Raw genomic sequence first — 13634 nt, forward strand, 5'->3', positions numbered from 1 at the left:
GTCACAGAGGTCATGGGGTGGTTGCTATACCCAGATGCACAGGATGAGTGTCTCTTAGATACATGTACATATATTACACTTTTCTACATATATCTATACATACACTGTATTTACACAGTGATTATAAACAAACCAGGCCCTTGCAGAAAGCAGGAAAAGGAGCGGGAGGGACGGTTAAAAGAGGGAATGGTTAAAGAGAGAGGGTAAACGGGGAGAGAGCAGGAAGGGGTGAATGAGGGAGAGGCGGCGGGCAAACATGCAAAACGCAGACGCCTTTCCCGGCCCAGTCTCTCCCTCCACTGCATACAGACACAACAGAACGTGTTATCACGCGCAGGTTAGCTTTTAAACTTGCACAGTAAAATCCCTCTTTTTAAAAACTCAGCTGCATTAAAAAGGAGCCTCGAATGTAGGATCTGTCAGACAACAACAACAACAAAAAGAAAAAAAAAAGGCTCCGGTTTTTCACAGGAACGCAAAGGGAACAGGACGGTAAAAACACAACAAAACACATAACCTCAAATCAGACGCCCCCCCCGCCCGCCCCGCCCCAATCCCACGACAATACAATTTTCCGTTCTGTTGGAAAACAAGCACACAAACGAAAACACATAAACACATAAAAAGCCTAAAGTTCTACACTTTGGTGCTTCATGTTTTTGATATCAAGTTTCTCTCATCATCAAGTTCTCTGACTGAGCCCACTTGATTTTTTTCCCTCTTTAATTCAGTTGGGGAAAATCTCCCTATGTGTTTACATCAACGCCCGGGTAAAGAGCACAACACTTTCTACCCGGTAACCCCTAGAATGCCAAAAATGTGTCCAAAATCTCAGCTGCTAACTTCACACTCCTCTCTGTTCCTCCCTTATAAGATAGTGAATATAAATGCTTGGTTGGGTTTTGGTGGTTTCTGGTACATCTAGTCATAATTTACACAGTATATTCATAACTCATACTCATAAACTGTCACAAGTTCAACTGTAAATCCTCTCCTCCCCCAGGACGTCTCATCTCGCGCGGGCAGAAAAAAGATGGCTGCCAGGGGAGGGATAGAGGGCAAAGACGCGCCCTCCAATCAGGCGCCAGATGCATGCATCATCCCATGGGGGCGGTGTCTTGTGTTCAGCCGGCCCCCAGCAGGTCAAAGGAGGGACAGGATTGGTTGGTATCGTGGAGAGGGATGCGATCTCGCCCGGCCGGGCTCCTGGCACTAGCCAATCCACGCAGAGGACGTGCCTCTTAAACACGCTCGCTGAAAAAAACTGCCCCCCAAAACACACACTCCAGTAGACTGGAGGCTCAGGACCACTGGGAGGGAGGGGGGAGGGGGGAAAGGAGTAAATTAGGTTCTGTTTTTGGCATGACAATTCAGTGGTGGCAAGAGGAAAAAAATTTCATATAGTGGCTTTAAAACTAGTTGTTTTCACCATTTTTGTGGAAGTGTGTGTGTGTGTGTGTGTGTGTGTGTGTGTGTGTGTGTGTGTGCCGATTACCTGATCACTGTAGTGGTGCAGCAGGCGCTCCTGAGCAGTGGAAGTGAACATTGAGCCACTTGCCATCGCGACGATGCCACACCCTGGTCTCCTCTGATTGGCTGGAACGAGGGAGGCCCGTGGAGTCCACAAACTGTGTGAGCCGGATGTAGGCGATGCACGCCGCATCCTCACCGATCAGGTGCACGTGTGGGTTGAGCAGGGTGGTGTGCACGGGCTTGCTGTTCTTGCTCAGCACTGGAAAAAATAAACAGAGACACATTCATTCATTAATCCTTCAATACCGTCTGTGGTCATCTACACAGACCCGTGGAGTTTTAACAGCAATGTCTTCGCTTCTTTTCTGTACGTTAATGTCCCTGTGTTACATGAAAGGTGGTATTTAAAATCAAATGTATTATTATAAGAATGAAAACAGACACCAGCTTCAACTGATTCAAAATGCATCCATGGCTGCTCAAGCAGAGAAATACAATCACAGCTATGATCTATTTTAGTGTAACTCTGAAAACGCTGCAGAGAGATGGGTCAGGAAAACTCATGAAGGGAAACCGTTACAAAAAAAACTGTTAAAAAACTAGAAAAACAAAAAGCTACACTGATCAATTCATCATTCTTTCATTAATTTAGAGAAAATTCATCTGCAACAATTTTGATAGTCGATTAACCAAATGTGACAATTTGTGGCTTTGTGATAGAAAACAATTACATAACAAAGCACATGGCAGATCAATGTATAATGAAAATAATAACTAACCCTAGCTACTAATGAACCTTAAGAGTATAAGTTGGGATATTTCAGCGGCTGCTGTCGACCACAAAAGACAAATTTACTTGATATTTACCAAAAACTGACAAGACTTTGTGGTGCTCTTCTTCCCATCTGAGAGCAAACCTCACCCAGCAGGTTTTCAGAGCAGAAAAAAAAAATAAAGAGATGAATTGCCTGTGCGCAAGAGGAGACTCACAGTTTTCAAAGTAGAACTTGTGAAAGTCCATGCCCTCCACCAGGTTCCCCAGGGCCTCGGGTTCAAAAGAGGTGAGTCCAGGATCACAAATCCTCCTGAGGAAGGAGAGGAGGTGAGCGAGAAAGTGAAAGAGTGGGAGACGGAGAAACAAAGACCAGAGAGTCGTGAGAAAGCAAGAAAAGGAACAATAAGCACAAAAAAAAAAAAATCAAAAAAAAAAAAAAAATCACTACAAACAGTTGTACTTACGTGTAGGCATCAAAATCTCCATTGTTGATCGCTTCAATCAGCTGCTCCGTTATCTTGATGATCTCCTGTTTACGGGCTACAGAACGAACAAGAGAGAGACACACACACACAGATGGTGAATGATGAGAAACCACTTGAGAGGGTGAGACAACAATTAACTAGTGGTGGTTTTGCTTGATGACATTTTCTCTCATCACTTTAGCTCCTGCTTTCCTTCAGGCTCTCTTCCTCTGCGGCTACAGCTCGACACTCCTCTTTAACCTCATCAGTCTGTCTGCGGCAGCGGCTTCCTCACTGCGACTCGACCTCGTCACTGTCTGTCGCTTCTCACCTTCTGCACAACCCAGAAACTGACTGAACGCTACAAGGTCCTCTTACTAGCTTTACCCAGAGCTTTCAACCTCAGCTCCTGTTTTGACGAGACCGAAGCTTCATACATAATGACAACTGACCTAGCTCCACGACATGAGCGAACTATCCCCTGAGGAAGAACACGAGATGCGTTTGAAAGCTCGTCCATCTCTCGCCAAAGTAAATTAACCGTTTCAAGACCTGAACATGCATCAAGCCAAGTGTGTGATAAATGATCTTCTTCATTTCAAAGTGCTTCTAAGTCTTGAAACAGGAGAACATGACCTGAAATTAAAGATTCAAAACCTGACTAAATGGCTTGTTAAGGTGGACGTCATTTCCTGCCTGCTCTTCTTCATTCTGGAGGAAAAACCTGCCGTTTCAGAGAGACGTGAGCTTTCAGCGTGCAGCAGCTACAGTGAGTAGAGGGCAGGGAAAAGCTGAGGTACAGTTAGTCCAGATGTGTTCTTACTCTGCTTAGTGTTGCTTTTAGCAGCGACAGTGTTGCTCCCTAGTGGAGCGGCAGGCATGGAGGACTGCGAGAGCTCAGACTCGGGGCAGGAGCTGTTGCCTGTGCTGTTCCATGCCATGCGCTTTACGTCATGCGGTGGTACTGAAACACACAACGGATGGTCAACAAACACAAACGACATGGATGGATGACAAGAAGACAGAAATGCACACATGTGATCACACACACACACACACACACAAACACACACACACACACACACACACACACACAAACACACAAACACACACCATGCAACCACAGCTCATGCAGTTAAACAAAAGTGCCAAAACTGAACAAGAGACAAAGATGACGTGGGTTAGTGTTCAGCAGAATGAGTGAGGCATAAACAACACTCAGAGTTAGTGTGGGTTTATGACAGACATGCAGATGGGTAACATGAGGACAGGATGGCAGCTGGAAGCGAGATCAGTGCAGCTCTGATCGTGATGCTGCGTGATGTGGAAGTCATTTAACTGCCTGCTCTGCTCACATCTACTCTGCTCTTAATGCTCGTATACATTAACAACAGCCTCCTCTGATGAACTGCAGCGCCCGGCAAAGAAAGGATCGAAAGCCGTTGTTTGTTATTAGCTCATGTTATGCCTGTGGGGGAACTTAGCATGGTCAGGAAAGGAAGGCGGGAGTGGAGAAAGGTCACAGGAAAGGCAGAGTAGAGAGGGGAGAGAGATCAGACCGTCCTTTAGTGCAGGTGCGTCTGACGAGAGCAGCAGGACGAGGACAAGAGGTCAAGAGATGAGAGGAAAGATTAGAGTGCGGAGGGAGGGAAGATTTGTGAGAGGAGACAGGAGGACGAGAGAAGGAAGTAGTGGAGAATGGTGCTTAAAGAGAGAGAAATGGAGAATGAATCGGAGAGAGGATTAAAGAATGTAACGGAGAATAAAGCATTAGAGTGGAGGAGAAAATGTGAGGACAAGAGAGAAACACGATGCTCTATGGTGCGCATGGTTCCGGGGCCCTGTCAGACTGGGAGGCTGCTTTAGGACACACAGCTGCAAGGTAAGCAAGGCTTCCTCCAGCTGGAGCTGTCACATTAGGAGGACAAGGGGATAGATGCCGTGATCACCAAGAAACACACATACACAGACACACACACACACGAACACACACACACACACACACACACATTTCAGGGTTCCCACAGTGGCCCTGATGAAAAAATTTCTACAACTTTTTTTTATGACTTTCCAGAATGAGGTCAAAGTGCCTCTGTGACCGGAAAAATTAGTCCCTTCTGTTTTTTAAAGTTTGTTGTGAACACAGAGAGGTGAGGCAGTGAAGGTGTGGTCTTGCTCCTCATGAGTGAGCAAACAATGTACAGAACAATGGACATACACAGCAGGAAATAACTGTATGTTGTAGGTATATAAGACAAGTCGTAAAATGGTAAATTAATATTCCGTTTTATAACAACTTGGCTCTTACTTTTGTAGTTTTAGACTATTAGGTTTAATAACATTGTATTAAAATTAAGTGCTGAGATCTGGGTAACAGGGCAAAAAACACTAATGGTGAGACAATCACACATAATGTAAACTACAGATTTATTGATATTGATTGGGTATCAAAAGATGTATCTGATCCTTATTAAATCCTCAGAGAGTTTATAGTGTATAGGTATTTTAAAGCTTTATTGTGATGATTAAAATCATCATACCTTATTTGTATTTAAAAACTGGTTCAAATATGGGGGTTTTCTTTTAAATGTTTCAGTAACGAACCAGCTAACCGTGAATAACTCTGTACTTTTGGTTTAAGAACGTGTTGCTCAAATAACAACTGCAGAAAAATGTTATGCTCTGAAGCACTGAAAACTTCTGCCAAATCATCAACAACAACTGAGTTATTGGGACACAAAGAACACAGTCCTGGGGGCTTGTTTAAAACTTGTCTGACTGCTTGTGTTTCTTGCCTCGTCAGAAATCTTTTTAGTGACCCTCGTGATCCCAGATCTCGCCAATCAAAATGGAGGGTAAAATGTTATTTTTAACACAGGGGTGATGTCCAAAACTACAAAAATAACATCCAAATTGGAATAAAGTGGAATTTGCCCCTCGAATAAATCAAAACCAATATCAATCAGTATCAAATTCTATGATGTTCCCTGAGCTTTCCTTGAGAATTTTTTGGATTTCCCTGAATAGAAAATCTAAAATCTAAAATCAAACATAAAAAAAAATCAAGAATATTTGAAAACCAGTGGGAACCCTCAAAAAGCTTGGTGGATCAGAGTGAGGGAGCTCAGAGATGTAAGACGTCATTGCCGGTACATAAAGCCAGGGGGGAGTGGGGGGTGGGTGGGGGTGTTAGGTCCTTGCCAGGGGCAACCGTATGGTTTCTGGTTGCCATGGATAAACTTACTGGCAGGTGAGCTTTGAGGTGAGGGCAGAAGTGGGGGCATCTCCTCTGTGGCGCTGCTCTGACTCAGCGCCGAACTGTCCGCTAGAACACACACACAAAACGCAGCCAGACACACAATAAATACACACACATACACATACCACAGGCACACAGTCGAGTCAGAAGAGTGTGAGAGACACGTGTTTGCATCTCAGCACGCCTGTCAGTCACAACAGTCAAATACACACACTTCACTAGATGGGAGACAGAGAAAGAGAGAGCGGATAAGAACAGGAAAAAGGGAATAAAACACTAGAGTACCTTTCCTACCTTTCATTTCCTCCTCATCGTTGGTGGCGTTGCTCTCTGTTGATCCCTGGAGTGCAGAGAGACGAACACAAAGACACTGAAACTAAAAAAGCCAGGATCTAGACCAACAGGCCTGAGAATGAAACAGCAGAGTGAAGCTCTGCCTCTCATTCAAACAGAACACAGGTCTCACCTTGACTCCATCGGGAGGGTTGTGCACCACTGTGCTCTGCGATTCCTGCGATGCGGAACAGAACAGTTAGTCCGACACGTCACAATCCTCAACCAGTGCCTCTCAACTGGCTTCAAACTGGGCCCCTTGTTTTACCTCAGCTCTGGTGACGCAACCTAACACATTATGTCCTTCCTGGCAGTTGGTTTGTCCCATAAACTTGCAAGTGCACTGTCAAGGCTATAGCTGGGAGATTAATCGATATTACCATTTAATTATTATCAGGACTGCAGCTAATGATTCATTTCTTTATCGATGAATCAGCCATTTATTTTCTCAGTTAATGTTATTGATTGTTTGGTCTATAAAATCCCAGAAAAATGCTCATCAGAAACCCTAAGGTATTCATTTTACAGTCAAAGATAAGGACAATGGGGGCGTCGCATAGCGCAGTGGGTTACGCAGGCTCCCCATATATAGAGGCTACAGTCCTCGCTGCAGCTGGCCCCTGGTTCGACTCCCGCATCGGACGGCCCTTTCCTGCGTGTTATTCCCCCTCTCTCTGCCTCCCCATTTCCTGTCTCTCTACTGTCCTGTCCATTAAAGGCACAAAAAAGCCCAAAAAATAACTTTAAAAAAAGATAAGGACAATGATAAGTATTTACATCTAAGAGGCTGAAACCAGTGAATTTATTTTCACTTAAAAATGACTCTGAATATAATTGATTTATTACCAAGATTGGTGAAGATGAATTTTCGACTTTCACTGGAATCTTATTGTGACGACAGGATCGTGCGCTATTGTCTTAAAAAAAAATCTTTAAGCTAGTGAAACACTTTATCTGAGGCTGAAACTAACAGATGTTTTATTCATCGACTGATTACCCATTCATTTTTATAATTATTCAATTAATTGTTTGGTTTACAAAATACAAGATAAATGGTTCAAATTCTCAATTTCTCACAAGTGGCGTGTTCATGTATCTTGTTTTATCTAAAAACAGCCCAAAACCCAAATATAGCAGTTTACAAGAATATAAAATAGAGAAGAGCAAATCCTCACACAGGAGGAGCTGCTACCAGAGAAATGGCGGCATTTTCCATTGAGAGTCATTGAGTTAAGCGACTAATCAATAATCGAAATAATTGCTTTGGTCAATCAATTAAGCGTTTTTTTTTTTATCTAATGTAATACATAAAAGTGAGAGATTTCCATAACATGAAAACTATTCTTATTAACACTGATTATAACCTGATCACCCAGCCCTACTCATGGCCTATTTTGGGGTCCGGCACCACCTGTTGAGAAGCACTAAACCAAACCAGACCAGACAGAATTGTCCACACACACCACTACTAGATGTCAAACGTAATGCATGCTAGTAAAGCATCTTAAAACCACAACATGCTTGTACTGGGTGTGAGGATAAAGTTTGGCAGTATGATAAGGATGTCGATGGGGTTGTTAATGAAGGCATGATAAACAGGTTAGTGAGCACGATGGCTGGATGGACGTGAAGAGTTGGATGACAAAGTAAGATGTTAGGATGGATGGTTGCAAGGCCGTGTTGACTTTAATGAGGAGGTTGAAGGATAGCTGGTTAATCATGGCAGGGAAGGATTATATACAGAGAATAACACAGAGGCCATTACATGATAAGACTAAACTTTGCTTGGATATCAGCAGCTGTAGCTCTGAACCAGGACTTTACAGTTCTCTGTGCTGCCACTTTAGAGGCACATAATCCTGAAGACAAGGTCATGCTCCTTAGAAATCTGAAAGGTGCATATGTGCAGCCTGAGATTTGAAATAATTTCCCAAAAAAGTGTTTTATCTGCTTGATTTACAAGTCAGGAACACATGTGCACCTTAGGGAGGGAGGGAGAGGGGAGTAAAATGGCCAGAGGATGGGTACTGCCGGGACAGGGAATGTCACGGTGCAACACCTCCTGGATGGTAGATGAAGGATGACAAGCAGCGACTATGACAATGGAGGATGAGGCACAACGGGCTACTATGCAACTATTGGGTGGGTGGTTGTGGTGGTGGTGGTGGTGGTGGGGGGGGGTTAAGAGGCGGGGACCGACACTGCGGCGGCCTACTGTACCATCTGGGCGTTGGTTGCCATGTTGGTGTCTTTCAGGGCATTGATGGCGCTCACTATACTGTTCTTACTGTTGTTGGTAGAAGGCTGGGACGAGAACGCAAACACTCAAAGTGAACACATACGTTACAGACACGCACACATACACACACACACACACACACATAGATGCATTAGAATTATACGCCTTTTAGGGAACGGGGCTAATTGGTGGTGGAGGCTCCCAGGCTGTTGAGAGCTAACAGGGTAAATGAGAGGGTGAGTGCCACAGAATGGCCTCTAGATCATCCTTTTTACTGCCTCACTAACCCTCTATGCCTCCGCCACTTAACTGCACAGAGAGACCCCTGGGGCAAGAGGAGAAAGAGAGGGAGGCAGGAGGCAGGAGAGAGAGGAGAGAGATGCTTAGTAGTAGCAGAGAATGATGGAGACTGCTGGGGAAACAGAGCAGCGAACCTCTGACAGAGACCCACTAAAAGGTGAAAGAGTAAAACCAATATAGAAAAAGAATTAACTGATAATAACACACAAGAATATGACGAACTGTTTAAAAAAAAAAAAAATAAAAAAAACTTGTTTTTTTAAACTTGGAATTGTGGGGTCTAAAAAACAGGCCACAGAAGGCTGAGAAGCCCTGAGGTAAAAGCCTCTATAGAAATGAACAAGAAATTTGAGCCAAAAAAACAAGACCTTGAAAACCAAACAAACGTCATTACTGTATGAAAAAGATACTGCTTGAAATAAATAATACAAGGAGAAGAAAGTGAGTGAGCTGAGAAGAGACAGTGAGAGGCACAGAAAAAGAACAGAAGGTAGAAAAAGGGGGTCAGCTAACAGAGGAGAGACAGGACACGATGTAGCAGAACAAAAGAGGGCAGAGAGGTGACGAGACAACCTTACCTTAGCAGAATCTGACTTCTTGTTGAGTAAACTTTTGCATGCTGTATTTAAAAAAAAAAAAAAAAAAAAAAAAAAAAAAGGATAGAAAGGGAGAGAAAGGGGAAGGTAACTGAGTTTTACTGTTGACGACAGCATCCATTAAATCCACCCCATTCTTTTTAGAAACCCACAACATGAGCAAAAAATCTGAATCTACAATTTGTCATATCTACGTAACCCCCACAACCTGAGCCTTTGTGACAAAGTAAGCCTAGATGTTGTTAGAGAATAACATGCATTTAATGGATTTCTTGGGCATTTTTTTTCTCCCTTGGCTGTACAGGTTGCTACACTGCAAAACCCATTCACATCATAAGTCCATTCATTGCCATCTGGGGATAAAAGAGAAACATGAGAGCAAAGTAAACTTCCTCAATCCATTTCCTGTCTAGAAGACCCCAGCAGATCTAAAAAGAGAGTGATGGTCAGACTCAAACTGCCGCCAGGACTGATGGTGATGAGCTAGGTTAATGTAAATCATTGATTTCCTTTAAGGGCCCCAGTCACTTTTCCTCTCAGTCTAAAGCTCTCAACTGTCTGTTGCTTCCTTTTCTCTCATTTTCTTCTGACACACACGTTCCAAAAATCTTATCTTGTGTTTCTTACCTTCCAATAAGAAATGGGAGAGGGAGAGCGGGGGAGAGAGGGGAGGGAGGGTTGAAAGAGACGGCTTTGTATTTCAGTATAAGAGTGGAGATAAGGGGCACAGCATTTACAGCAGCAAACAATATCAAGAGACAACTCATGCTCCTTAATCTCGGCTGTTGCGTCGTTATGCAGCTTCTTTCTTGGCCTGGCCATGCAGCATCCAAAGAAAAATATATTAAATAAAATAAAATACGTTTTCATTCCAAAATCCAGGGAAAGGAGAGCTGATTGTTCAGAGCACAAACATCTGCTCTTCATTCGACTAAATCTTCTACCAAACAGCCACCGGGGTGCTAATTGTGACAGCATGGGACCACCGTGTTCATATGCTCTCTAAATACAAACCTTCCCTCCTCCACTCAAGAGAATGATCGCCACTGTCACATGACAGGATGGCTAAAGTCAAGATGACCCACAGCAGGGAGGGCTGCACCACCACTCAAGCAATATGCCAGCTCGATGATGATCAGGGAAGGATGTATTGGAAAGCAACAGAAGGTGTATCTCCCGGGAACATTTTACAGGATATAACCACACAGGACACCCACATGCGAAAGGTAGCAAGGCAAACACCTTTCTAGGAACATACAGAAACGCTTCAAACGCACACTTCTGTCACATTTTGCTATAATGTCATTAAAAAGGGAACATCATGAGCAAACTGCCAAGCCTTGCCTCAGCCATACTCTACAGAGAAGTGCAGGGAAGCAGTTGTAGTCAAAAAAAAAAATAGTGCCAGGATTTGTGGTGATGAGTGACATCATCAGAGGATCAAAAAACAAACACACACAAAAAAATAAGCTATTAAAAGGAAGGAGGAGAGCTGAGGAGTCCAGTTTGGAGTGATGATGTCAAACATGATATTCACAAAAACTTACAAACAGGCAACTTGGTCCAGTGTCACTGAGGAAGCCCTCATTTGGAGGGCTCTACCTGACAGTCAAACCACCACAAACACCCTGATACTCAGCGCACCAATCACACACTGCAGGAGTAACCACTGAGGTCATCTCCCCTGTCACATTTTACCTTTATCCTGCCTACACACAGATCCTGGTAACTTATTAGGAGATCTATGCACACTGCAGAGCAAAGAAGATTCTCTCGTCTGAAAAGGGTGACAAGGAAGCCCATCTGCTCTACACTGTTTCTAATGTACTCAATCCATGGAGCCACCATCGGAATCGCCGACCTTTACCACCCATCCCCACCCAGCAGGATGAGAGCCAAGTCTGCTTTTAGTACTTTCAAAATAAAGGAATCCTTCCCTCCGTCCACGGTGAAATAAATGATGGGAAGTGTCACCTAGTATTTGACAAATGCAGCGGCAGTCCTGCTGCCACGTTGGCTTGCGGCATTCCTTCGAGGAGGCACGGAGACTTTTTTGAAAGTACTAAAACAGACCTCAGGAGGGGTTGATGAGACATGGGATGCCTTTAACCTCAAGGGATTCAGCAGGAAGGCCGCACAGCGATGATGGTTTCAACAGTTGGCTTTCGTAGCAGCACCAAAGGCAGCCCTCCCATCCTCCGTCTCAGTCTCAACCCCTCCCCTGGCTCCTCAACATCCGCCTTTCCCCTTTCCCCCCACCAGACCCAGGTCTGACGATGGCAGCACGCCAACCCAGCTCTTGCCGGCCCCCTGCAGTGTCAGTTCCCGCCCCCAGGATACATGCCCCTCCTCATCCCCTGCCCCAGTCCACCCTGTGCCCATCCTCGCAGCCCCGGCTGGGGGAGAGCACACGGGTGTATGGGGTCAGCTGGAAGTCAGGATGGAGCTTGCTAGAAGTGACGACATAACTGATTTGGGAGATGAAATGGGAGTTACAAGGTTGATGCTGAGTGGTGGTGAGGTGTAAATGTAAAAAGTACTGTTAAGTGCAGGTTGAACTCTATCGATTACTATTAAGTGATGCTGATGTTCATGACTGTGTGCTATAAAATCTGATGTCTTTGCATTAGAGCAAAGACAACACACATCCAGAATAACTTAAATGAACAAAATTTGTGTGAGTATGCATGCATATGTGTGTGAATGTTGATGAAGATGCTGGCAGAGGCTGCATGCAGGAGTTTGGGAGTGTGGGAATGAGGGCCCACCCTGTACTATGAACCAAAGACGTAGTTGTGTGTGTGGAGAGGAAGTGGATGGGCGTGTCTCTGGGACGTACCTTCCTGAGCCAGTGAGGCCGTGGAGGAGGCGGCAGCAGCAGAGTTGGTATGCTGCCGGCCCACTATTGGACAGAAATGCTACAGTTGGGAGGGGCTATGCAAATTAGGCAGGTCTATCTCACGCTGTTCAATCATGGGCCTAGAAAGCTACAGGGTGTGCTGGCTACAGCCCAGATATATCACACGGTTTGACAGAAATGGGCTAAAGCGAAGATGTGCACCCCTGTGGTTTCCTAGGCCCAGGGTTGAAATCATTATCCATCGACTGACCAATTACTTAGGGACTGAGAACAAGGCTTCAACGAAAACAAGTCACTCTCAGCAGACTGAGATTAAAAACACAGAATCTTAGCAGTCACCTGTTTTTAAAACACCACACTTGCCCCCAACATAAAAATCTCTTAACAGTCTACGTTTCCCTTTCTCAAACATGCAAACGCTCCACGTCAAGCAGAAGAGAGGGACACACACACACACACACACACGCCCACACACACACGCAGACACACAAAACACACAGGGAGAAATACATTAGCATGGACAAGGACAAAACTGACACCCACATATAATCTGTTACATGAGAGAATATCACATTTTTAGCCTGCTCACATACATCAGGAAGTAATTCACTCATAATAATCCATCGTTATCAATACATTATTTCTACCATGACTCGAAGGAACTTCATGTTTCAGTTCTGTTTAATGTCGTAAGCAAGCAAATTCCTGTGCACACACAAAAACAAATTGTTATTTTGAGGATGAGTGGGTGACTGTGTGTGACTGTGTATGTGTGTGTGTATGTGAGTGTGTGTGTGTGTAGTGAGGGGGTTAAAAGAGGTGCAGAGGACTCTATCCACTCTCCTTCCTCCACTCCCTTTGCATGTGCTGCGTGGGAGGCTGAGGGCGAAGGGCACACCCACCTGAGAAGTTTCTGGACACCAGCATGGTGGTGAGAATGGCTCCCTGGAGGAGAGGAAGAAGGAGGAAGAAGTGAGGGAAGTATAATAAGTGCAAGGACTTTTGTAATGTTGAACAGGATTTTAGTTTTTGCTCACTGCCTGTTATGTATTTACTTCTAATGGGACAGCAACATTTTTATCTTTCTGCTTTTTTAGAAGCAGTGCCTCCATAAGAGAGCAGCTGTTTTCAACAGCTAAATCCAGTCAAGGCCAAGTGTTCGTTTCTTCTTTGTCAAACAATATATAATTATTTGTATATACCAAATTACTGGGGCTATGCACCGTCTCAGACATTTGGACCCCAGTGCATGTCTTATACTGTATTCCTCAATGCACATGAATTGAAATGATGATCAGCTGCTACTTGCTTCATTAGTTTGCATGTGCGGCAATG

At 44.4% G+C, this 13634-nt stretch overlaps 1 protein-coding gene across 12 annotated transcripts in view; it reads right to left on the reverse strand.

Moving 5' to 3' along the window:
* Window positions 1–554: 554 nt before the first annotated feature.
* LOC111220297 (calcium/calmodulin-dependent protein kinase type II subunit gamma-like) overlaps window positions 555–13634 on the reverse strand; it is a 32106-nt gene continuing 19026 nt past the window's right edge. The window contains exons 12-23 of one of the 12 annotated variants that reach the window (XM_022743336.1): window positions 13202–13244; window positions 12279–12341; window positions 9422–9462; window positions 8525–8608; window positions 6438–6482; window positions 6266–6311; window positions 5957–6037; window positions 3536–3676; window positions 2713–2788; window positions 2464–2558; window positions 1496–1732; window positions 555–1310 (exon numbers count right to left, since the gene is read on the reverse strand). In XM_022743336.1, coding sequence (XP_022599057.1) covers window positions 1500–1732; window positions 2464–2558; window positions 2713–2788; window positions 3536–3676; window positions 5957–6037; window positions 6266–6311; window positions 6438–6482; window positions 8525–8608; window positions 9422–9462; window positions 12279–12341; window positions 13202–13244 — 948 coding nt within the window. In that variant the 3' untranslated portion in view covers window positions 555–1310; window positions 1496–1499. Of the gene's footprint in view, window positions 1311–1495; window positions 1733–2463; window positions 2559–2712; window positions 2789–3535; window positions 3677–5956; window positions 6038–6256; window positions 6312–6437; window positions 6483–8524; window positions 8609–9421; window positions 9463–12278; window positions 12342–13201; window positions 13245–13634 lie in introns of all 12 variants that reach the window. The other 11 variants (XM_022743335.1, XM_022743337.1, XM_022743338.1 and 8 more) reach the window with 11 other exon arrangements.

The sequence above is a fragment of the Seriola dumerili genome, unplaced genomic scaffold, assembly GCF_002260705.1.
Source record: "Seriola dumerili isolate Sdu_G_001 unplaced genomic scaffold, Sdu_1.0 BDQW01000068.1, whole genome shotgun sequence".
In the NCBI taxonomy this organism is placed as follows: domain Eukaryota; kingdom Metazoa; phylum Chordata; class Actinopteri; order Carangiformes; family Carangidae; genus Seriola; species Seriola dumerili.